Source organism: Podarcis raffonei, chromosome 6 (genome assembly GCF_027172205.1).
Source record: "Podarcis raffonei isolate rPodRaf1 chromosome 6, rPodRaf1.pri, whole genome shotgun sequence".
NCBI classification, from domain to species: domain Eukaryota; kingdom Metazoa; phylum Chordata; class Lepidosauria; order Squamata; family Lacertidae; genus Podarcis; species Podarcis raffonei.
This window is the reverse complement of record NC_070607.1, coordinates 55,706,808-55,729,862: the sequence shown is the minus strand read 5'-3', so window position 1 is coordinate 55,729,862 and position 23,055 is coordinate 55,706,808. Positions and strand designations below refer to the sequence as shown.

Genomic DNA, 23,055 nt, shown 5'->3' with positions numbered 1-23,055 from the left:
ATGGAAGTAGTCATCTCCTGTTTGTTCTTAGAATATAGTCCAATGTGGCTAATTTGTTGCCCTCCAAGAGTTATTAGACTACAGCTCCCATCATCTGTGACCACTAGCCATACTAGCCGAGGCTCATGGTAGCTGTAGTCCAACACCATCTCAAGTGACACAGGTTAGCCACCCCCCTGGTCTAAGGCAGACCTCAGAGATACACCACCACTGAACATTCCAGCAACTAAGCTATAATTATAGCCATGGAATTATCATTCATGGATTTGTTCAGCTGTGTGCAAACCTGAGTTTGTTTTCACAATATTTTTTCTAAGGAATCATTTTTTAATGGCACTATCTTAAGCATGTTTACTCAAAAGTGATCTCTATTGAGTTCAACAGGTTCCATAGTAAGCATGCTTAGAACAGCAGTCTCAGAGTAGTAGCCATAATCTCAATTTATGGCCGTAAGTACTTTGTAAGCTCAGCAGCATTTATCACCAAGTTGTGAGCATTGCTTTAACCATGGAAGTACCGCATACTCAAATGCAGTGCTGCAGCAAACAATCTTACAGGAATCAGGGGTTCATTATAGCCACCAAGTTCAAATTTACTCCACGTGGATTTCTAAGGTCTCCAGTCAACTCAAAAAATATTTTACCTATGAGCACCAGCTCTGAAATCACCAGGTTTCACAGATGCACAATCCTAACCATGTAGATTTCTAAAGACGCGAGAGCTGTATGCAACTAAACAGGAAGAAAAATCTTAATGCTGACACTGTAACCATCATTTCTGCATACCCACAGGAAACATATCTGTGAGGCACAGCACAACCATAAATGGGGGGCAGGGAAGCACCACAAAAGGAGCCTGTTTACGTTATCAGATACTTAGAATTACCACTTTCCTCTTCAGCAGGGCTCCTGCACTTTTAACAGCTGCATAGCAGGTGAACAAATGAGTGGCATGCACTGTATCCCCATGCTGAGAAAATTATCACCTATTGCAGCAGTTGCCTTCTAGACATTACTGGACCACAGCTTCCATAAACTGACCACTGGCCAATATATATCAGTTTACCACAATTCTGTATGTACAGTAAAAGCCACATAAAAATTTGAAATCACAGATCTTCAACTGTTTCAGAATATGTTTTCTTAATTGTTTGCATAAGCCTGACAGCATATAGAAGTTTTCAGTAAAAGTTTAAAGGTAAACATACAAGTTGCCTTCCGAATCTCTACTGGTAGGGCATTTCAAGGAACTAGGCTGATGACACCAAACACTTGGTTTCCTGTCCATGTCAAATGAGCTCCATCAACTCAGGGGACAACCAGCAACACCTCCACAGACAATCTCAGTGACTGAACTGAGATATAAGGGTTCAGGCAGTCCCTGGACCTAATTTGTTCAAGGCTTTGTAAATGAATATCAAGACCTTGAATCAAGACCTTGAATCTTGGTAGTAAGTATCCCTACCAGATATTTTGAACGCTGATGTGTTTTTAATTTATTGATTTTTAATTTTTATTGATTTTATTGCTTTTAATAATAATCTTGTGGTTTTATTGTTTTTATAAACTGCTTTGAAGTCTTCTACCATCAAGCAGTATATAGATTTTATGAAATAAATAAAATAAATGGCCAGCCCGTGCAGACATTTTAACAACGGTGTCACATTTTGTCAGTCAGGTGCCCCCAGCAGTAGTCTGGCTGCTACATTCTGCATCAGTTGGGAATTTTCAAACCAGGCCCAAGGGGAGCCCCACACAGAATGCACACTCATTTTTTCCTTCCATTGTTGAAGAAACTACTCTAAAGTTAAAGGAATTACTAAGATGAGAGGCAACTGAGTCCTGCTGGTTAAGTATACGGTGTTATTCCGTTACTCACAGTACCTATTTTACATTATCGTCCGTATTAAAATGCTCCAAAAGGTCCCTAATTTCAGTGACTTAACTCGCACAAAATGAGCACCACACTCACCTAAAAGTAGTTAAAGCACCAACACTGGCACATGTGTAAAGCAATTCTATAAATAGTTAACAACACTGTCTAATTATGTACAAAAAAATGGTTCTTAAACTTTCTGGGGTCATTGGATCCCTTTGAAAATCTGATGAAAGCTCTGGAACCCCTCCTCATATTTTTTCCATTCCACAAAGACTTTTTTCAATGTAGCAGGAAGGAAATTAAAAACTGAATATTTTTATGTACCCAGTTCACAGACCCCCTGAAGCTCATCCATGGACTTCCTAGGGATCCATGGACCATTGTTTAAAAACCCCTGATGTACAGCACATAAGCTCTAAGGGTTTTTAAGCAAAGGCTATGTAGCCAACAACTAGGGATGCTGTTGCAGTGGATTTCCTGTGTTGGGGGGTTGACCTAGTTACTAGATATACTTTGAGGTTCTTTCCTACTCTACAATATCCTTCGAACAGGGACTTCAGACCACATGTGTGTTTCAGACCACATGTAATAATCCCTCAGGCACACCTGTATTTCTTGGCCACAAAACTGGCTCTACATACTCATTGGTTTTCATCAATAGTGATTTTCCAGAAAAAGTCCAAACATTTCCTGGAAATATTTTCAACACCACCCTAAATTAACTGAGATCTGATTTAACATTTGACTTAGATTTAATAAATGAAATTTTAAAATGTACGTCATGTTACTGTTATGTGCTGCATACAGCCAAATGTAACTGAACTATAAGGGAGGGAGAGATCTAAACACACTTAGTGGGGAACAAGAGCCACTGAATAGAGTAGCACTTAATTCTAGGTAAACAAGAACAGAATGGTGCTGTTAGTGTGGTTTAAAAGGATCCACTCTATTTCTGTGATTGTGATTTGTTTTAACTGTTTTAAATTCTGAATTTTAGACTGTGGTAATCCACTTAGGGACCTGCTGGAGAAGGGATAGTAATAATAATGATAATAATAGAGGAGGCAAAAGAGGGAGAGGATACATTATTATTTTAATTATTATTTATTTATTAAATTTATAAACAGAGGTAGCAGAAGACATAAACATTAATTTTAGTATGCCTGAAAAACCATGTGCATAAAAGTATCTGCTTTCTATGGATAGTCACATGAAAGGAGTTAATTACAACTTCAATTCTTGATTTGACTGGGATTATATCCATTCCAGCTATCCAGTTTGACTGGTATTGTATCCATTATGGTAGTAATTACATTTACAAAACACTGCATTTCTAAAAATTAAACGTTTTCAATGGAAAAGTATAGCTGAATAAAATTTTCCAGCCCACTGATCATTACAAACAATTAAATATTTTGCTGTATTATGGATGTATACCAAAAGGCACAGATTCCACTGCTTAAGCACACACCCCAAGGGACTGCTTTACCTGTGCTCATAAACCAGGCATGGCCAAACTTGGCCCTCCAGATGTTTTGGGACCACAACTCCCATCATCCCTAGCTAACAGGACCAGTGGTCAGGGATGGTGGGAATTGTAGCCCTCAAACATCTGGAGGGCCAAGTTTGGCCATGCCTATCATAAACTGTAGCAATGTAATTATGATGTGTAAAAAGTAACCACAAAAAATGCTTTTGCTTATAAATATACTGTGCTTTTGCAGCGTTTAAACCAAGGAGTGGAAGTTGCTAACACAAGCACACAACCCCTTTTTGCTCTCAGCAAGATTCCATGAAGAAATGGCAGTGATGTAATTCTTGCAATGGCTCAATGCTGCTGTTTGTTTTGCTCTTCACCCTTCCCGCCTTGCAAGGCCAGCGTGTGCAAATAAACAGAGAGAGGCCCTCATCAGTGCTCCTTTTCATACTAGACGCTTTTGCTTTTTTAAAAAGCAAACAAGCAAATACTTTCTCAAAAGTCATGTACAGCTGCAGAGTTAAATCTAAGGCTTAGTCTGAGGCTGCTAGAAACGCGTTAAAAAAAAGAGAAAATAATCTTTTCCCAGGCTGGTTCCAAGTGTCCTGTCCTGGGTAAACCGTGGCCAATCATGATGAACTTTGGGGAAAGGTGCAAAAATCCGGGAAGGGGCTTAAAGTGTAAGGCTATAACAAACCTTCACAGGAAAGTTATTATTACGCAGCCTATTTGCGGGAGCAAAAGCACATTTGAGACACTGGCATTGCTGGGTAAACTCTAGGATGCAATCAAAAAACAGAGCAGCAGTAACGGCAACGTGGGAGTTCTCTGCAAACAGTTGGGGATGCCGGGCAGCTGCCCAGCATTTACATTCATTTGGCACGGCTCAGGGGCTAAGGGTGGTGGTCCAAAGGGGGCAAAACAGTTTCCCCACCGGTTCAGCCGCCACTTTATGTAAGAGCAGTGCAGGAAGCCAGCCTCAGCCTTTATCACTTACGCTCATCGGCTTGTGTTGATTTCACAAGGTGTCGCCACTATTTGCATCAAGCGTTCCTCAGATCTTTTCTGCCCTACTTTGGCTGGGCTTGCATGCATTTGCATCTCATCTGCCATCTCCCCCGCTCCGAAAACTGTGATTAAGCAAAAGTCCAGCGTCCACATTGTAATTCAAAGCACCGCCTTTGTTGCTATTTCAAAGTTTACAAGGATTTTACAAGGAAGGAGAGTTTTGCTCTTCTTCATTTTGCCCCTTTAAAGAAAGCGAGTCTTGTCTACTCAGCAGAAGATCTGTCATGCCCACCCAACAAGATTACTGCGAAGGAGAAGAGAGAGAAAGAAACGCTTTTTGTAAAGGGGGGGCAGAGCCCACATTCTGCACAACCTTTGCCCCATTTTAAAAGCAGCCAGCTATGAGATCGGTAGAGAGCGTGGGTAGGAACGCTGCATTTGCAACCAGCTGCCTCGGAAAAGGGCAGAGGAAATGCAACAGGAAGAAGGCAAATGTCTATTTCTAACACGCACATGCTTACACACCCCAATGCAGAGAAAGGGGGAAGGCACATTTAAAAGACCAGAACATTTAAATACATAATGTTTATTCCTTCCCTTTATTTAATAAAGAGAAGAACACGACTCCTCAGATATCCCCCGCCTAAGTCGCAATCCACAGCAACCCCACAACCCTAAGTCGCCACCACAGCTGTGAGGGGGGTTTCTTTTCTTTTCGCTCCCGAAGTTGCCCTCTGGCTCCCAAAGCGCCGGCAGCCCTGCTGGGGACAGGCGGAGTGCGCGCCCTAAGCCCGCCGCGGGCTCTGAGGGAGCAGGCAGCCGCCTCCGCCTCCGCCGCCTTTTCTCTCTCCCTCGACCCGCTTCCACTTACTTTCAGCTGAGATTTGGACACTTTGCCGCTTTTCTCCGCGTCCAAGGCGGTGAAGGCGTACCAGATGGACTTTAGAAGCTCGGCTCGCAACTCCATGGCTCGAGCGCCCCGCGGACAGAGTCTGCTGGCTCGGCGAGGAGGATCCTCCTTCGGGCCGCTCAGGAAACGCGCCGCTTTTGCGCCGCGCAGCCGGCAGCGAGGGCGTCCTGCATCTGCAGCGCCTCCTGTCGCCTCGACGCTCGGGGAGCTTGCGCGCCGCCATCTCGCACTTTTTCCTTCCCCCTTTTCGTGGTTCAGTGTATTTGAGCAAAGAACAAGGAATACAAATCTTTTTTTTTTAAAGACAGGAAGTTCGCCCGTCTTTAAACACCAGCGAGAGTCCAATTTGTAGTCGAGTCCAACAACATTCAGATTTGGCATGTCGCTCGTTTTCTACCCGTTCTCTTTCCTCAAGGCTGCAATCTCCTGCCCGGTTACTCATTTCATGGGGCTACATAAATGTATTATTCTCACGGTTAATGCCACCTGTTGGGGGAACTGGGCCTCTTTCTACTTGGCAAAATTTTGTTGTAAAAAATTGTTTTAATCTTGCCTGCCCCTCAGCATACTCAAGGCAGTTTACAATATGCAGGAAGAGGTCTCCAAGCAGAGGCCATCAGATGAGGATGCTCCAGCTCTTAATTTCCTGAAGGGAAAGTTAAACTCAGGCTATGTTACACAATATATATACCCTTAAAGCACATTCAAAGAACTATTTCCCTCAAAGAATTCTAGGCACTGTAGTTCACCCTTGAGGAATTACAATTCTCAGCAGTCTAACTTAAACTAGTGCCCAGGATTCTTTGAGGGAAATAATGTGCTTTCATGGTATATAGTATGTAGCTTAAGTGCCAACTCCTAGGGGCTAAGGTCCCTTCACACACACCACAATAAAGTATTTGAGGGAGTTGAACCTCCAAAATTGATGGGCTTAATAGTCTAAAAAGTTTTTTATCTAAAGGATGTGTCAATATTGGAGTACAGAATATTGCTTGCTCTTTGGTCAACTTGTGTTCCAGGTTTATGAACCTGGTCTGAATTTTAGTCTGAGAACTTAAATGCCAGAAGAACATACAAAGATTAAAAAAGAGGCCTGAACACCTGGCAGTGCTCTAAGAACAAACAGTTATGGTCTAGGGAGGCTTGAAAAGACAGCACTGCACATGTTGTAACTGCAACAGAACAGTGCAGTACTATTTGAGCTGGGTGTGTCATAGAATCATAGAGTTGGAAGAGACCACAAGGGCCATCGAGTCCAACCCCCTGCCAAGCAGGAAACACCATCAGAGCACTCCTGACATATGGTTGTCAAGCCTTTGCTTAAAGACCTCCAAAGAAGGAGACTCCACCACACTCCTTGGCAGCAAATTCCACTGTTGAACAGCTCTTACTGTCAGGAAGTTCTTCCTAATGTTTAGGTGGAATCTTCTTTCTTGTAGTTTGGATCCATTGCTCCGTGTCCGCTTCTCTGGAGCAGCAGAAAACAACCTTTCTCCCTCCTCTATGTGACATCCTTTTATATATTTGAACATGGCTATCATATCACCCCTTAACCTCCTCTTCTCCAGGCTAAACATGCCCAGCTCCCTTAGCCGTTCCTCATAAGGCATCGTTTCCAGGCCTTTGACCATTTTGGTTGCCCTCCTCTGGACACGTTCCAGTTTGTCTCTTATATTCATACCAACACAGCTCAGTAAAATGAGTAAAAGAATACAATTGCATGAGCTATCTGCAAAATGAACATATAAAAAACAAAGAAGCACCATATTGCCCATTCAGAGCAATGTTCACATGTCATGGCTAAGGCTGTTGTGATACAGATGACTTTCTCCCTGATGCTACAACAACAGAACGCCAATTTAGATGGAGGAACTCAGTATCCCCTACACAACCACAGGCAGTTTAAACAATAGATCAGCCTCACAGAATGAAATGCTGTTTGACTTGTCACTCATTCAGGAGGACCCAACAGGATTAAAACCCTGTATGGTAGCATCGGTAGGGATCTCTGTTGGCTGCTTAACTTGATCACACATTTCTACAGCTTATTGTAGTGAAGTATGACCAGGGATGTAGGCACATTCTGCTTCACGTCTCAATTCCTTAATAAGGAAGTCCAGGCAACTGCTGAGAAAATCGAAAACATCAAGTCCAAAATTTTATTAAATACACATTTAGCGTCTTCTGTTATTTCAGAGAGTGAAAGAGGCAAATAAAATGTAATACAAAGCTGTTTCTTCTCCTTTGCACGTCTGCTTCAGTCTATTTCACTTGCTGAGACTGGGAAGAAACCACGATAATTGGGAGGAAATGCATACAGCACAGCCATCACATTAATATTTGTCCTTCCCCGGTACTGTGCATTTCAGTTCTTCTCAGAGAGTGTGTGACCGCTCCTGTGCCAACACTTTCTGCTCCCATGTATCTGAGGTAAGGAAAAGTAGAGAGCACCCATCTACCCGTAATTCCTTTTCCTGAACTTTCTATGGCTAAAAACACATTTAATGCTAAAAACTTCGAAGAGATAACTCTCCCCAGCCATGCAAGTCCCATAATCTTATGAAGGCTGTTCTAGCCCTCCAAGAAATGAAATACAAGTGCTTCCTCCAATAACATTCAGCAGAAATTAGAAAGGTCCAGAATGATAGTGCGGATGCCACCTCAGAAAGTTAAGGGAAGGCTTTCTTAAAGAGGCCATAAAACATGTTGTAGCACTTATAGGAGGAATATTTCTAAACCAAGTCGCATCCAATAGTTCATGTAACTTCACCATCTGTGCTTCTCAGTTATCAGCTCATTCATGCCGGACAGATGGCAGCAAATAGTAAGGGCTCTCTTCAGGTCCAGGAGGATAAGCCCCCATCACTTGGCTTTTGAGTTGGAGGTTCTGAAGACTCCAGTGATCCATCCAGCTTCAGTTGCTCCAGCTCCATGTGAGGTCTCAGCACCCACTGTTTGATGTGGATACCTTAAGAGTTGCAGAATCCTGTTGAATTGCTGAGGTTGACACACTAATGGCATCATCTGAGCTCTGCTGCTCTTTTACCTGGAAAGAGAAAAAGACGGCATCACTCTCAAGTTTGTGGTCCCATCTCCACCACCCACTGCTCCAAGTCATGGTGACTAATACCTAAGGTCAAATAATTTTGAGGCCTGAGGCAGAAAACCTCACAAGCACTTCTTTTCCTCCCTGGCAGTAAAAATATATAATAAAAAATCAGAATAATCAATAATCTGCTAACATTTCATGACACCCCAAATCAATTGCCTGAAGCTGCCTAATGACAGCATGGAGTTGCCTGGTGTTTCCAAGTGAAATAAATGAACACAAATGGCAGAAAAATATGTATTTGGTTAGGAGACACACAAGTGATGGTCAGGTACATGGATGAAAAGTGATAATAGTAATATGAGATTAGCACTAAGGACGCATTCACAAACAGCCCTGCCTGCAGACTGGTTGGTTATGGTGCACCGGTGGAACAAGTTCACTGGATGCTGCTCCATATTGTCACAGACATCATTAACTCCACTTTTAGACGCCCTTTGTCTCTGGCAACTGAAGACCCAACCAGCATTATCCAAGGAGATGGATTTGGTTATGGACTGTCCACTTGCTAAACTCTGGCCTACGAACTGGCTCCCAAGACAAAGCAAGCATCTAAGTGCAATTTGGCAGAGAGAAAGATAATATTAAAGACACATAACTTTTCAAAGTAAACATTGGATGCAAAGTTAACCACTGCTGGCTTTCTTTCACACACAAATTATTTTAAGACACTATAAACATACAATGGTACCTCTAGTTACGAACTTAATTCGTTCCGGAGGTCTGTTCTTAACCTGAAACTGTTCTTAACTAGAGGCGTGCTTTCGCTAATAGGGCCTCTTGCTGCTGCTGCTGCACTGCCAGCACACGATTTCCGTTCTCATCCTGGGGCAAAGTTCTCAACTCGAGGTAACACTTCCAGTTTAGCGGAGTTTGTAACCTGAAGCGTTTGTAACCTGAGGCATTTGTAACTTGAGGTACCACTGCACATTATTTGGAAGTAGATATGCAGAAGCAGAAGTAGCTCAACGGGGAAGTGAAGAAACAGCATAGGAAGTTATGTGGAAATGAAGTGATTGCATGGTGGGAAAAGAAAATAGGTAGCAATGTAAAAAGGGCACAAAAGGAAATCAGGCAGCTGTGAACATACAATATAGTCTTTGACTTCATCTATCCCATACATCGGGGTGAGGAATCTTTTTTGGCTCTGCAGGTCACAGCCTGATCAGGATCCACCTCATTGGCCAAATTTTACCCACTTGTCATTATGGCATCACAACTGGGAGAGGGTGGAGGCCTCCACCTATCAAAATCCCTTTTGTAACTTTGCAAGTCTCCCCACGCTCCCCCTTCAAACCCCTGATGCCCCTAGAAGCTCAAGCAAGACCACAGGGGGCTATCTTAAAGCCTTTGCAAAACCTGTCTTTGAAGCAGCCTCACCCTTTTCTATTAAAAGTCATGTTTAAAATGTGCTTTTGGGGAGCTGCTTTGAATAGGACTTTGCAGTTTTAAGACAGCCCCTGTGCACTGAGCCTCTTAAAGAGCTTTGTCAAAGCACTCTTTGAAGCAGCCTCCCTATGTTTTTTAAACTGTTTAATGGAAGTGGGGATGCTACTTCAAAGAGCCCTTTTCAGTTTTAAGATGCCCCCTCCCCAGCTCACTTAAAGTAAAAAGCAAATGATTTTAATGCCTTTCAAATGATAAGCAATCCTGCTGCACAATCCTGTTCCCTGCTGGAAATTGGGTGCTCAGCCAATGAAGAATTAAAGCCTGTCCTTCCATCCATCAGATGATGTTACCAATGACATAAGCTGATAGGCATGATTTTGGGGGAAATCACAGGCCAAATTGGAACCCCTGGTGGGCCAAGCCTGGTGCAGGGCCAGAGGGTCCCTACCGCTGCTATACAGAGTTACCTGGGCGGAAACCCCATTTAACTCAATGGATTGACTTCTTACAAGGGACAGCTACTTACGGTACTGGTCTGAATATAAGCTGTCCCTGAAAGAGATCACAGCCCTAAAATGAGATCTCTGAAGTCATAGCTTCCTTACCTGTAAAAGTGTGATTATGGGCTGCACTCAGGTTTTATACAAGCCAGATTTGGGGGGAAAGTGTAACCTATATTCAGACCAATACAGTATTATTGCTCTGTATGACAATTAATGTGTTCTTTGTAAATCCTAAAATCACAAGATGAAAAGAGTACAGTACTTTTTGTGGTCTTTGAAATCCCTAAACATTCCACAAAAATTCACAACAAAGGCAATTTCTCCTTATCGTAATTGATGGGGAACAAAGAAGTCTGAAACCCAGATGGAAGTTACCAAGTTAAAAAAAAAAAAGTGTGTTCTCCCACTTCACTCCTCAGAGAACACAAGTACCTGGTTTCAAACTGAATTTTAAGAGTTGCTCCTTCACCTGATGCTTCAGACTAGCTGTCCCGTTTGATTAGCTTTTCAAGAGCCTGCATTGTTCTCTGCTCAAATATTTGTTTGGTGCTCAATTATTTTTACACTTAAAAACCTGCTCTGTGTGACCGAAACAAGGGCTGCCAAGGAGGAGTAGTTAGTTTCATGATTGGCTGGTCTCTGTGTCAATCAATGCCCTAAAAATGTGGCTTCTGCTGCATAGTGGTAAGGCAGTATGAGGTCAGACTCATCACCTATATGCATCCTTGGGGAAGGGGACAAGAGGCTCTCTCTTCCAACATGACAAAAACACCTGTGCCTGCAAACTCTAAGCAAGATGTGTATATGAAATACCTGAACTGCAATGTAAGTGTCCTTTGCTGTTGCTAGCACTGTCAGCTGCTGGTGGTGGATGGATGCTGTGGGCAAATCCTCGGATGCCTTTGTCCCAGAAGTGACTATTGTAACCTGAAAAGTATCACATCAGCACAACCATTACAATTAAAAAAAAAAAAACACTTTCCCAGACTATGTCAAAGGTTTTAGAAGAAATGAGTACCGGATGTATTTCAGTCCCATCGGCGCCAATCATAGTCAGCACATTTGTACCACTTGCTGAAATATCTTCCTGGGGCACTGATACTGCTGTGCCATTCTGTGTTAGCACGGTGATATCACAGCCAAGTACTTGCAAGTCTTCAGGAGACAGACGGACCTGCAAAGAGCAGGTGAAAATGGAGTCAGGCCAAATTGAAGGCTACAGATTAAAAAGAAAAGATTCAAGCTGATTCATGGGCTGGGAGCATGGGGAATAGAAGTAGTAAAGTGAGAAAAAGCTCATTCACACAGGCATGTTCTTCACCTGAAATCATAACGTTCCTTGCATAAGCAAATGGTGAAAAATTGGGTTACATCACCACTAATAGGAAGATATGGTAATAGAGTAATAGAATTGTAATGATGAAAGGGACCATGAGGGGTATCTAGTCAACCCCTTGCAATGAAGGAATCTTTTGTCCAATGTGGGGCTATCCCAGGCTCTGTGATATTCACCATTTTGAGGGGTTTATTTTACAATCAAGTGTATGGTGTATGTATTTTATGAAACAAACAGCCCTGAAGGCAGCCCTGTTCAGGGAAGTTTTTAATATGTGACATTTTAGTGTATTTTTTATCTTTGTTGGAAGCCGCCCAGAGTGGCTGGGGAAACCCAGCCAGATGGGCGGGGTACAAATAATAAATTATTATTATTATTATTATTATTAAACAGATAAATAAAACCCTGCTCTGCAATGTTCATTCACCCAAACTGGTGTGATTAGAACCCTTGTCCAACTAAGTACCAAGGATGGGGCTAACATGATTTAAGTAGATGTTGCATGCAGATGTACTATAGCCAATGTTTAGGATTAGGGCATTTTCAGGGTAAAGATTATCTGACCTGTCCTAGGTAACAAAACCAGAGAGATGTTACCTCTGTGGATTTAGTTTCAAGTTCTGCAGACTCCATACCTGCTCTGCTCCATCCTGAGATACGAGAGTCACTGGCACAGCCCTGCAATCCTCCTGCTCCTCCTCGTGTTCCACCTTCACAGAAACAATACACTGGTGTTTCAGTGAAGGTATATCAAACGTGGCAACTGAGAGAACAAGGAAAGGAGATTCAGCAGAGTGCTCTACTTGAGGAGCAGAGTGCATTGAAACAGCCTTGAAAAGGTTATCTGAAGGTAAGGCAGGAACAGCAGAAGGGAGCATTTAAGGCAGGCTTCCTCAACCTTGGCCCTCCAGATGTTTTTGGCCTACAACTTAAGCTCTGATTAAAGTGAAGAAGAAGAAGAAGAGTTTGGATTTGATATCCCGCCTTTCACTCCCTTTAAGGAGTCTCAAAGTGGCTAACATTCTCCTTTCCCTTCCTCCCCCACAACAAACACTCTGTGAGGTGAGTGGGGCTGAGAGACTTCAAAGAAGTGTGACGAGCCCAAGAACCCAGCAGCTGCATGTGGAGGAGCGGAGACACGAACCCGGTTTCCCAGATTACGAGACTGCCGCTCTTAACCACTACACCACACTGGTGGAGCTCTTCTCCAGCCCTTTAAATGAACCACGTGTCAAGCATTAGAAAAACCATATTTCTCTTCCACACACAGCCCCATTGTTTCCCCAGACCTTTAATTTTATTTTTTTCTTGATGGCTACTAGTCATGATGGCTATATGGTACATCCAGGATCACTGGCGGGATTCCTCTAAATGCCAGCTGCTGTGGAACATTGCGGGATAGGGCTACAGCTCCCTTGACCTCCTTGTGCCAGTGCAAGACACAGGTTGGAAAATGGGAGAAGAAATTAAGATGGGCAAAAATTCTTTTGAGAGGCACGTGGGGGTGGGAAGGGAAAAATACAAAAGAAAAAGGCTTCTTCAGCTAGAGCAGACTTCCTCAAACTCAGCCCTCCAGATGTTTTTGGCCTACAACTCCCATGATCCCTAGCTAGCAGGACCAGTGGTGAGGGATGATGGGAATTGTAGTCTCAAAACATCTGGAGGGCCGAGGTTGAGGAAACCTGATTTAAGGACTAGGAAGCACAAGGAAGCATGGCAATGAGCCAGGAAACAACAAGAATATATAGGCTCAAGGTATGAAGCTTCCCACAAAACTCTAGTGCCTACTCACTTCTCATCTGCTGCTCATAGAGGGCCTGTTCACTCTCTTCTGTAGCTTCCAGCTCTCCATGCGCAGTGCGCTTGTGCATAGCCAACGTAGAGGTCTGGCGGTAAGTTTTGCTGCAGGTGTTGCAGGTGTATGGCTTGCAGTGTGTGTGAACCACGTGGTGTTTGTAAAGGCTAGAATATTCAGTGAAGCGCTTCCCACAGCCTGGCACCAGGCATGCATATGGCTTCTCCCCTGGGAAATAAGAAGAAGGAAATATAAAGGAATGGGTATTTCTCACTTTGTGGCATAAAGCAAAGGCTGCAATCCCAAAACACACTTGCTAGGTAATAAGCCCCATTGAATATACAGTGGTACCTCGGGTTAAGTACTTAATTCGTTCCTGAGGTCTGTTCTTAACCTGAAACTGTTCTTAACCTGAAGCACCACTTTAGCTAATGGGGCCTCCTGCTGCCGCCGCGCCGCCGGACCACGATTTCTGTTCTTATCCTGAAGCAAAGTTCTTAACCTGAAGCACTATTTCTGGGTTAGCGGAGTCTGTAACCTGAAGCATATGTAACCCGAGATACCACTGTAGTGGGGTTTACTTTCAAAAAGGTATAGGAATACACTGCAAGAGTACTTTAAGCAATTGGGAAGGGGGCTTCAAATCTCACTCTACTTGTTTTTAGTAGTTCAATACACATTTTCTTTTAACTGGCCATCTTACAGATGATAACTGGTTCAAGCAAGCAAGCACACTATAGTTTCCATGTTGATCCCCCCAATGCAGTAATGTGTCACTGGGATGGTGTGTTACACATAATAAAGTTCAACCAAGTGACACCACCCCCACAGATTGTGAAAGTATACCATGCTGAGGATTGCCTGTATGGTGTTTCCCGTTAATGAAATATGAAAATTAAGATACACACACACACACACACACACACACACACACACACACACATTACCTGTATGGATTCTCATGTGGTTTTTGAAGTTGGTGGCACTAGTGAACCCTCTCCCACAGTTGTGCTCTGGGCACATATATGGTCGCTCACCAGTGTGTGTCCGGATGTGGACCTTCCGTATATTTGAGGTGGTGAATGAGCGGCCACAGCCCTCAAAAGGGCACCTGAAAGGCCTCTCACCTTCAGGGGAAGAGAGAGAAGGCATCCTTAGCAAGCCTCTGATAGCACTGACATTTTAAGACACTCTTGCCCCTCTTGCCTGTAATTGTGAAAATGCTACCTTGCCAGGCTGGGCAGAGGTCTTCCATCTTCATTATAGTGTCAAAGAGCCAACTGCCATATGTGAAGCTAGTATGAGCATGACAGCTTGAAAGGCCCTCCATCATTTTTCCTTAGGCAGCTACAACCTGAACAGTGCCTCATTCTAGATCGGGGGTGGGGAGCTGGATCCACACACACCTGAGGGACAGGTTTGGCAGGTGGGTATCAGTCACTTCAGGTCACATGACATTCGGTGACCTATTTTCGCCCACACAGTTTGAAATCAAACCATGTGGGCAAAAAAAGAAAAGTGTATGCCAATCAGCTGTTATACTTGGAAAGTGCTGAGCATGGGAAATGAGCTGATAAATGGTGCCTGCAAATCCCACACTAAACATTATACATAGAAATACACTTACATAAATCTGCACAATTTATTCTAGATTAAAATTATGGAATTATTTGGTACAGAATCTGGACAAAAAAAAAATATTAGTAGCCCTTTTGCCTCTTTCTGGAGTATTTGGGTTTGTCTTACCCCCCTCCCCTGGTTTAGATTTCTGCTCTGGGCTAACCCCAAATTAAAATAATAAACACTTTGGGACATACCAGTATGTGTCCGGATATGTTTTTGCAGGTCTCCAGAAGTCTTGAAGGCTTTGGTGCATAAATCTTCTGGACACTTGTATGGCTTCTCACCCGTGTGGGTTCTCACATGACTCTTCAGGCTATAACCTGCAAGGGAAAAGGTTAGCCGCGTGGCAAGATGGCGCAAGCAGCACAGCAACTCCAAGAGACTACCCAAAATGCAGCACACTGATTTTTAGAAGTTTTGTGTAAGCTAAGTAGCTTGAGTCACCAGGAACTATACCTTGTATTTAGTTCAATTTCGTTATCCATTTAGGCTCAATAGTCCTCAGCTTGCTACATTTCGATCTTCCTTCTCAGACCTGCATAACTCCACTTGAACAAGATCATCTTTTGTTCTTGACACACATTACCTGTAGTAAAGGTTTTCCCACAGCTTGAGAAGTCACATCTGTATGGACGATCACCTGTATGAACCCGCTCATGCACCTGTGAAGACAGAGAAGGCTCAGGTGAACTGAATGGGGCGATTCCAATTTGGAATATTTATCTTTAATTATTTCATAAAATATATACACAACTTGACTGAAAAAAACCTAAGCTGTTTACAAAAAGGTGAAACAAGAAAAACAGGAAAAAAATACAGCATTACCTTAAAACGTACAAAAAGTGAAAATACTAAAACAGATTAAAATTTAAAATATAGAGGCTGAGAAGAGGTTTGTACCCAGGCTCTCTCCGACATCACTGCATCAGATCCAGCCTCTTAAAAACTATTCCAAAAGAATTTTTTTTTAAAGCTTGCACTGGTGAATTACTGTCTCTTCCACAGCATCAATGGTTTCCCATTATAGGTACAGCAGAGCTTTTAGTCCTCTAAAAGGCAACATTGTGAGCTTACGACGATGACTTACCTTCAAATGATGAGATGTGGTAAAGAGGCGGCTACAACCACTGTAACCACAGCGGTAAACTCTATCAGGAACCTTTGGTTCCTTCCCATTGCTCTCCACTTCCTCCTCGTGGAAGCCCTGCCAAGCAACATAAAGAAGTAGTTAAACTTGAGCGAGTCCTGCAAATCACCATTCCATCTGCTACAAACACACATACTCTAAAAGTGGAGTCATGTCACCAGACTAGGAGAATTGATGCCACGAGTGCCAGATATTGGGGGCCAATACTGATGGAGAGGCAAAATATAAATGCTTCAAATAAATAAATTTAATACTTTTATATCATTCTAGAAACTTGGTATTTCATTCTGTTTGCAGAATCACGAAGCAGGATGATTTGAATCTTCCACAGAAGCAGAATAATATCCTCACCTTACTGGCATAGTCCTTGAGGGCAGTAATGGAATCAAGTTCAAAGGAATCATCTTTCTCTCCTGCAGCCAATTCCTCCAGTCCCACATCTGCTTGCACTGTCAGTGTGGTGCTGCCCACTGACAGGGAGACAGGACGATGAATGAAAGCTGTGGATCCATCTTCCAGCTGGATTGCTTCTAAGGTGTTGGGGTCATAACCCTCTGGAGGGGACCACAAACACTGTAGTAGCACATGTCAGCTCTAATTGCTACTTATCTACCTCTTGATCATTTAGAGCTGGCAAAAAGATGAAGAGTTAAAAGCATCAATGGCAAAATCTTCACGGCAGTTCAAAATTCAATCATTGCAAACACCAACAGAATCCAACTCTATTTATGGCTGAAAATTGCAACATGAAACACATTCCACAGTCAAAAGCTGCGTGGAATCATTATACAATCACCACAGAATGATTTCCACACATCCTTGAACTGTTTGCAGAGCAATAAGGAACAATCTACTTGCTTGGTTGTTATTTGTCAATCTGGATAGGACGATTTTGTATGGTTACAGGGAAAGGATTTGATAAGATACTGAAACAGAACACATTCCCTGTTACCAAACCATACTGTGAAGCATCAAGAGTGAGTGATATGCTCAAGCACTTGCCCTTCCAACTCTTAAGAGAAAGTTACCTAGTTTCCTTAAACCACCATTTACCATGATATCCAAACCAGTCAAGGGTAGTCTTCAATTATCTCTCCAAATCAGGATTGATCCTGAGAGAGGGGAGGACAGAGTTCTTAAGCTTGCTGACTCTTTCTGTTCTTCAACTCAAGGTTTGGCAGTGATGCAAAGAGCCACACCATCTGTCTGCACATCTGATTCCCCCCCTGAGAGTTTCCGTCAGAGCTTTCTCTCTTCATCACTAACCTGAACTGTTTTATGACTTGACTTTAAAAAGACTATGGGAGGAATTCAGTGTTGCAGTATTATGATCGTTCTGTCAGCACAAGCATTTCTGCTTCCCAGGCAGCATGAGCTCCCATCTCCTCCCCCCATGCACTGTTCTGAAGTTTCCCCAAACCCCCAGAGCCAACTGGGAGGCATATGGGGAGGATGAAGCTCCATTGTGCTAGTGGGACTTGTTGCACTGGCTCCTGCTAGTGCAACAATTTAGTTGAGTCCAGCCCAATAGCTACACACACAGCTGTGATCACATTTATTAGAGTACTGGGTTTCATTCAACTAAGTTATACTCAGAGTTGATGCACTGAAATGAATTAGCTGAAGTTAGTAATATTTATTACCTTTAATCAAGTGACTCGTTATCATTGAATACTACCCACTGTGTACGAATTATTTTACCTAGTATGTGGAAAGGAAGGTACAAAGACTGATCGTTACCTTGGGGAGCATGATGTATAAAAGCCATAGTGCCATCTTCCAACGCTACTGGCTGACCATCTTCAAATGTGATGGACTCTACAGAACAAATCAGAACATACACAAAAATAAACTCCATGCATTGTAAGGTTGTTATGCAACAGAAAATAAACAAAGCTGGCTTTACAAGAACAACTCAAGAATTCTAGCCATGGTTTGCTCAAAGGCCTACAGGGCCCTTGCTCTATAATCCTTGAAAAGAAGCCTGTCCATGTCAGTTCAATGACACGAGTGGGGAAAAAAGTCAAATTGCATAAAAAGGCAGCAATACAGCCTATTATCACAGCTAGTATTCAGTGCTCCTCCCACTGCAAAGCTTCTTCCGTGTGATGAATGATGACACCAGGGAGAGGAACCATTCTCCCTTCTCTACAACACGACTACATGCAAAGTATCTGGTTTTTACATGAAGGTGTAAGAATAGATTGTCGGATCAGGTCAATGGCTCATCTAATCCAGCATTATGTTATCATAATAATATGTTATCACAGTGGCCAACCAGGTGTCTATGGGAAGCCTACAAGCAGGATGTGAGCACAAGACCACTCGCTCCTTCAGTTTCCAGCAACTGGCATTCAGAAGCCTCATGCCTTCTGGGCATTAAAGGAGGAGTTTGGATTTGATATCCCGCCTTTCACTCCCTTTAAGGAGTCTCAAAGCGGCTAACATTCTCCTTTCCCTTCCTCCCCCACAACAAACACTCTGTGAGGTGAGTGGGGCTGAGAGACTTCAAAGAAGTGTGACTAGCCCAAGGTCACCCAGCTGCTGCATGTGGAGGAGCGGAGACACGAACCCGGTTCCCCAGATTACAAGACTACCGCTCTTAACCACTACACCACACTGGCTCTCTTTAAAGGAAAACGACACACAGCTTCCAACCAGAATTAGTACAGTCCAGATTTCTACAAGCTGAAATGTACAACCTGTCTACCTCATGATGTGTAACATGGGTCTGAGATAAGAAATTCGGAGTATTTAAGTTGTGATGTATATTTGATCAAACTAACAGCTCAATTCTATGCATGTTTTCTCATGGAAACAATGGTATGTACCCCCATGACAGTATGAATAGGATTGCAACTCTAGGCATACCAAAATGGGAGTTAGCCCACTGAACTCAATGAATCTCAGTTCTAAGTAACCATGAACAGGATTGCACTGCAATGCTACAGCAGCTTACACACAAGATATTATTCTTGTGGAAGATTAGTACCAAGTAGGTCCAAAACAGATGCCCTTAGGCAAATTTACTCATTAGCAGCCCTGTTGAAATCCAGCGCATTTTATCTGCTCTACATAAGTGTGTGCCTCCTGCTGATTTACAGTTTCTACCTGAAATACGCATCTCTAACTGTGAGAAGTGCACTACGGCTTAGTGCAAATATCACAAGAGGTTCACTCACAGAGAAAATTGCAAACAGAAAAAAGCAGTGAAAGCTCCCCAAATTTCTGAAATAGGTATACATCTATTACTCCTAACCTTTCTGCAATGTTACTTGTTGGACAAAAGCTGTGGATCCATCTTCAAGTTCAATCACTTGCCCTTCAATTAATTTCTCTCCTGAAGCAGATGACAAGAGAATTTGTTACAGCATTGAAAAAGCCCTCCAGGTTAACAAGATTCAACATGTTCACCCAGGCTCACCTGACAATCTCTTATCAAGGAAAATAATTACAAAGCAAAGTGCTTTTCGGAAGCTCAGTCTTTGCATGTTTATTCAGAAGCAAGGTAATTTCAAAAGCAACATGAATTGAACTGCAGCCTCACAGTGCAATCTAAGTATATGGTCTGAAAATCAGTCTTAATGAGTTATATGAGACTTATGCCCAGGTATGTATATATAAAACTGTAACCATAGCCAATATATAACTACATTATAAGATACAAGAATTGGCATGTCAGTAAATATAGAGAAACCCAAACATTACTTTAAAAAAATCAAAATCAGAACTCTTCTGCCAATAGCCTTTTGCAATCAATTATGCACATCATTTAAAAAAGAAACGAGAGTTCTTCTTTCCCTCATTTGGTTAAATAGAGATTCCTTGGGAAACACTTTATAATCACTTAGTCAGAAACCACATTCCAACTGAGACATCCTTAAAATTGAACATTTTTACTCCACTCTTGCTTCTGTAGCATATATCCATCCAATTCAGTGCGGCAGTTAGATGTCACATTGCTTTGTTTGTTGCATCTGTACCATATTGGTTATTCAAACACATACCGTGGTCAATCAGGACTCACAGATCACATTCTTCTTTCTAAAAGCTCACCATTAAAACCACATTAAACTCTACTCTGTTTTTATCTTTAATTTATTTAAATTAAAAAACATGAACAATTTGTCCACTATAATTTTGTCCAATAAAATATTTTAACCTAGTGTATATGTCCAAAGATCTTCTTGCATGTGTAGTGCTTTGAACATTAATCATATGGTTGGATCAGTCCCAATCTCACCAGCCACAAGAAGGCAACCACTACAGCACCAAAGTTACTCACCATTAGCATTTTGCTGAACATAGGCTGTTGTTCCATCAGAAAGGGTCGTTGCCTGTAAGCCAAAGCTCTCCATTGTGCTCTGGTGGTGGCTCCTTAGACATGTATTCCACATATAAGATGGTTCTCCATGTTAGAACTATAACATAAACAGCAAGTTATATATAAATTTCTTCTTCACATTTATATAAAAAGTAATCCGAGTAGAATTCTTTGGACAGGATTAGAATGTAAGTCTACCAAAGGCTCTTCGTCATGACAAATCTCCATGTTCGGAGACAGCCTACCTCTGATACGGGTCAAATAACAGGGGAGTACTGTTGGCTTCATGTCCTACTTGTGGTTTTCCCCAAAGATATCGGGCTGGCCAATGTTGTAAACATGAGACTGCAGCTTTACTGACTTGTCAAAATCTCTTGGTCCATAAACTGGCACAACTACACCCTTAGACCCATGAAAGACAATAACTGCATAGCACCAACTTCAGTCTGGAGTGATGAACTGGCAGTCTGCAAAGTGAATCTGGTCAATTAAGCCATTTCAACTACCCCCACACCTCCTGTGGTGAAACCTTCATCATACAACTGGAAGAAACTCGGGCTAGCATTGAAGGTAGTCTCCTTTCTGTTACTGTTCCATAATTTGGGACATAAAAAGCTGCCTTAAAGAGTCTGACCATCTCGCTCTGGATTTTCTAAATTGACTGGCAGTGGATCTCCATGGGTTTCAGGGGCTAAGGTCTTCCCCAGGCCTATATGGTGATGCCATATATTGATTGAACCTGGGATATTCTGCATGATCTGCCATGGAGCTACAGAAACTTTTTTGTGTGCTTTCTATACATTTGTGTTCCTTTCCCCTTTCCTGTTGCCAGGAAAATAACTGGCATTTGCTAAGTAGCCTCCTGAAGGGCATCATTCCATATTCTTTGCTTAAACATAGAATAAGATCAACAGAACTTGAAAGGAAGATTTACTTTTTTGTGAAAAGCTTTAGGAAAGAGGGAAATGACAGAACTGATTTGGTGAATTCTGTTGACCAATGTATTCTCTAAAATTTTACTAGCAGCGGTCTTGTGGTACAAATGGTATTGCACATTAACAGACCGAGGGTTACAGATGAGGGTTCAGCAACCAAACCTAAATCACGGATGAAGTGCTAGCATTTGGATTGAGGAGATATAACTGGGGCTCCATGTAGGTGAGGGATGCTGAACTGGGAGAGATTTTACCAATCGGGAAAGGAGCTGGGAGATATTCTACAGAAAACCATCTGTGGTCACTTTTCTCTTGCTGGCCCTACATTTTACCAGCACGCAGCACGCTTGATGGGAGATGATCAGGTCACTTCATCTCTGCTTGCACGCAAGAGCCCTCCCAGAAAAGGGAGCCAGCCACCTTTCCCCACAGAATGGTAGAGTTGGAAAGGGGTCCCGAACGCCATCTATAGTCCCCTCCATGGAGAAAGAGCTCCTCTGATTTAGGCAGGCAGAAACCCAACAGGTACAGCTTCCCCACACAGTCGGGGAGATCTCCACTCGAATTTCTGCCTGCCAAGCAGCTGTTGCAAGGCGTCCGGGAAGGGAAAAAAAGAAAACCAAGCTCCTACCTCTTGGGCAGGAATCTGAGGGGTAAGTCGTGCAAAAAAGGAGGGCTCTGGGACGCAGGAGGGGGCAATGGGGGCTCTGCTGGTGGAGGGGACCCGGGGGCGCCCCCTCTTTCTCTCCCAGGGTGCAGCGTCTCGGCGGAGGAGATGGAAATCCACCCCCCACAGGAGCATCTCCCCATCTCATCCCCGCCTCCCTGCCGGCACCGACCTGTGGAGGGCCGAGCCCACCGCCTGACCGCCATGCACCAGGCCTCGCCCGCAGCCACCTGCCCTGCAACCTGTATGACGAAGCTTTATCCTGCTTCCCCAACCTGCTCGTCGTTTTTATTATCCAGGTTCCGGGGCCCCGCCAAGGTCGCTTCCAAATCCCGGATAAGGAAAGCAAAGCCCCCACGGTGCTTGCTAGTGCGCATGCCCCGGATTCTTCGGCATGCGCAGATATCCCGGCGAAGCATCTGCCCTTCCTTCTATTTATATACCCACCTTTGCAGGTGCGACCAAAACAAAGTACTGTATGCCTCGAAAGGAAGCGAAGTCATGGGTGAACAGCTCCCTCTGCTGGCCACGTGGCGAAAACCACAGATCGAGTTCCTGTGTCTTGGTAGAACGCAAACGGCAAGAATCGCACAGCGGACATCACACCAGAAATTTGCTCTTGTGATTTTATTTTCAATTAGTTCACATCATATGGTGGGAAGTGGTATTAAAGGAGAAATTATTGAAGAGGCATTTGCCATTTCACATTTTAATGCCCATTCACCTGATTTGGTGAAGATGCCGCTGGAGCGGCTCATAATTCCTTTCTTGTTTTTACCACCCTGAATTATTTGGTGCGGTCAGGAAGCTTGACCACCTCAGCGCTCATCCCTGGGCTTAGTTTTAAGATAGTGATTGTGTTGCAAAGAAATCTTCTTCAAGCCACAAAGTATTTTTGTTGGAAAAATTCGATTTTCCTTCCCAAATGACATTTATTTTTTGAGAGACCTGTAT

General features: G+C 43.1%; 3 protein-coding genes across 10 annotated transcripts in view; all 3 read right to left on the bottom strand.

Annotated features, from left to right (window-relative positions):
• Positions 1 to 5,503, bottom strand: part of DEF6 (DEF6 guanine nucleotide exchange factor) — a 42,560-nt gene extending 37,057 nt beyond the window's left edge. The window contains exon 1 of one of the 3 annotated variants that reach the window (XM_053393096.1): positions 5,235 to 5,503. In XM_053393096.1, coding sequence (XP_053249071.1) covers positions 5,235 to 5,496 — 262 coding nt within the window. In that variant the 5' untranslated portion in view covers positions 5,497 to 5,503. Of the gene's footprint in view, positions 1 to 4,352; positions 4,596 to 5,234 lie in introns of those variants that run through there. The other 2 variants (XM_053393097.1, XM_053393100.1) reach the window with 2 other exon arrangements.
• The window catches only part of PPARD (peroxisome proliferator activated receptor delta), a 98,940-nt gene extending 92,025 nt beyond the window's left edge, over positions 1 to 6,915 (bottom strand). Inside the window, exon 1 of the mRNA XM_053393085.1 lies at positions 6,665 to 6,915. Coding sequence (XP_053249060.1) covers positions 6,665 to 6,904 — 240 coding nt within the window. The 5' untranslated portion in view covers positions 6,905 to 6,915. The remainder of the gene's footprint in view (positions 1 to 6,664) is intronic.
• A 503-nt stretch (positions 6,916 to 7,418) lies between these two features.
• Positions 7,419 to 22,387, bottom strand: ZNF76 (zinc finger protein 76). 6 transcript variants are annotated; one of them, XM_053393078.1, is made up of 14 exons: positions 22,274 to 22,387; positions 20,461 to 20,596; positions 19,435 to 19,515; positions 17,916 to 17,993; positions 16,527 to 16,729; positions 16,116 to 16,232; positions 15,615 to 15,690; positions 15,223 to 15,348; positions 14,353 to 14,532; positions 13,403 to 13,633; positions 12,246 to 12,373; positions 11,293 to 11,448; positions 11,088 to 11,201; positions 7,419 to 8,319 (listed from the first exon to the last, which is right to left on the bottom strand). In XM_053393078.1, the coding sequence occupies exons 2-14, from the start codon at positions 20,570 to 20,572 to the stop codon at positions 8,215 to 8,217; spliced, it is 1,707 nt and encodes a 568-aa protein (XP_053249053.1). In that variant the 5' UTR covers positions 20,573 to 20,596; positions 22,274 to 22,387; the 3' UTR covers positions 7,419 to 8,214. The 6 variants fall into 6 exon arrangements, with proteins under 6 accessions (XP_053249053.1, XP_053249054.1, XP_053249055.1 ...); XM_053393079.1 differs by lacking the exon at positions 22,274 to 22,387 and adding an exon at positions 21,760 to 22,046; XM_053393080.1 differs by lacking the exon at positions 22,274 to 22,387 and adding an exon at positions 21,767 to 22,046.
• Between the last annotated feature and the right edge of the window lie 668 nt (positions 22,388 to 23,055).

Excerpts from the sequence above, each read along its gene's own strand:
- ZNF76 (XM_053393078.1), bottom strand. The coding sequence starts at position 20,572 with ATGTGGAATACATGTCTAAGGAGCCACCACCAGAGCACAATGGAGAGC. Across the intron at positions 17,994-19,434 it reads ACAAGTAACATTGCAGAAAG|AGTCCATCACATTTGAAGAT; the intron begins GTTAGGAGTAAT and ends TTTGTTCTGTAG. Across the intron at positions 11,449-12,245 it reads CTCAGGATGGAGCAGAGCAG|GTCCGTCTGTCTCCTGAAGA; the intron begins GTATGGAGTCTG and ends TGCTCTTTGCAG.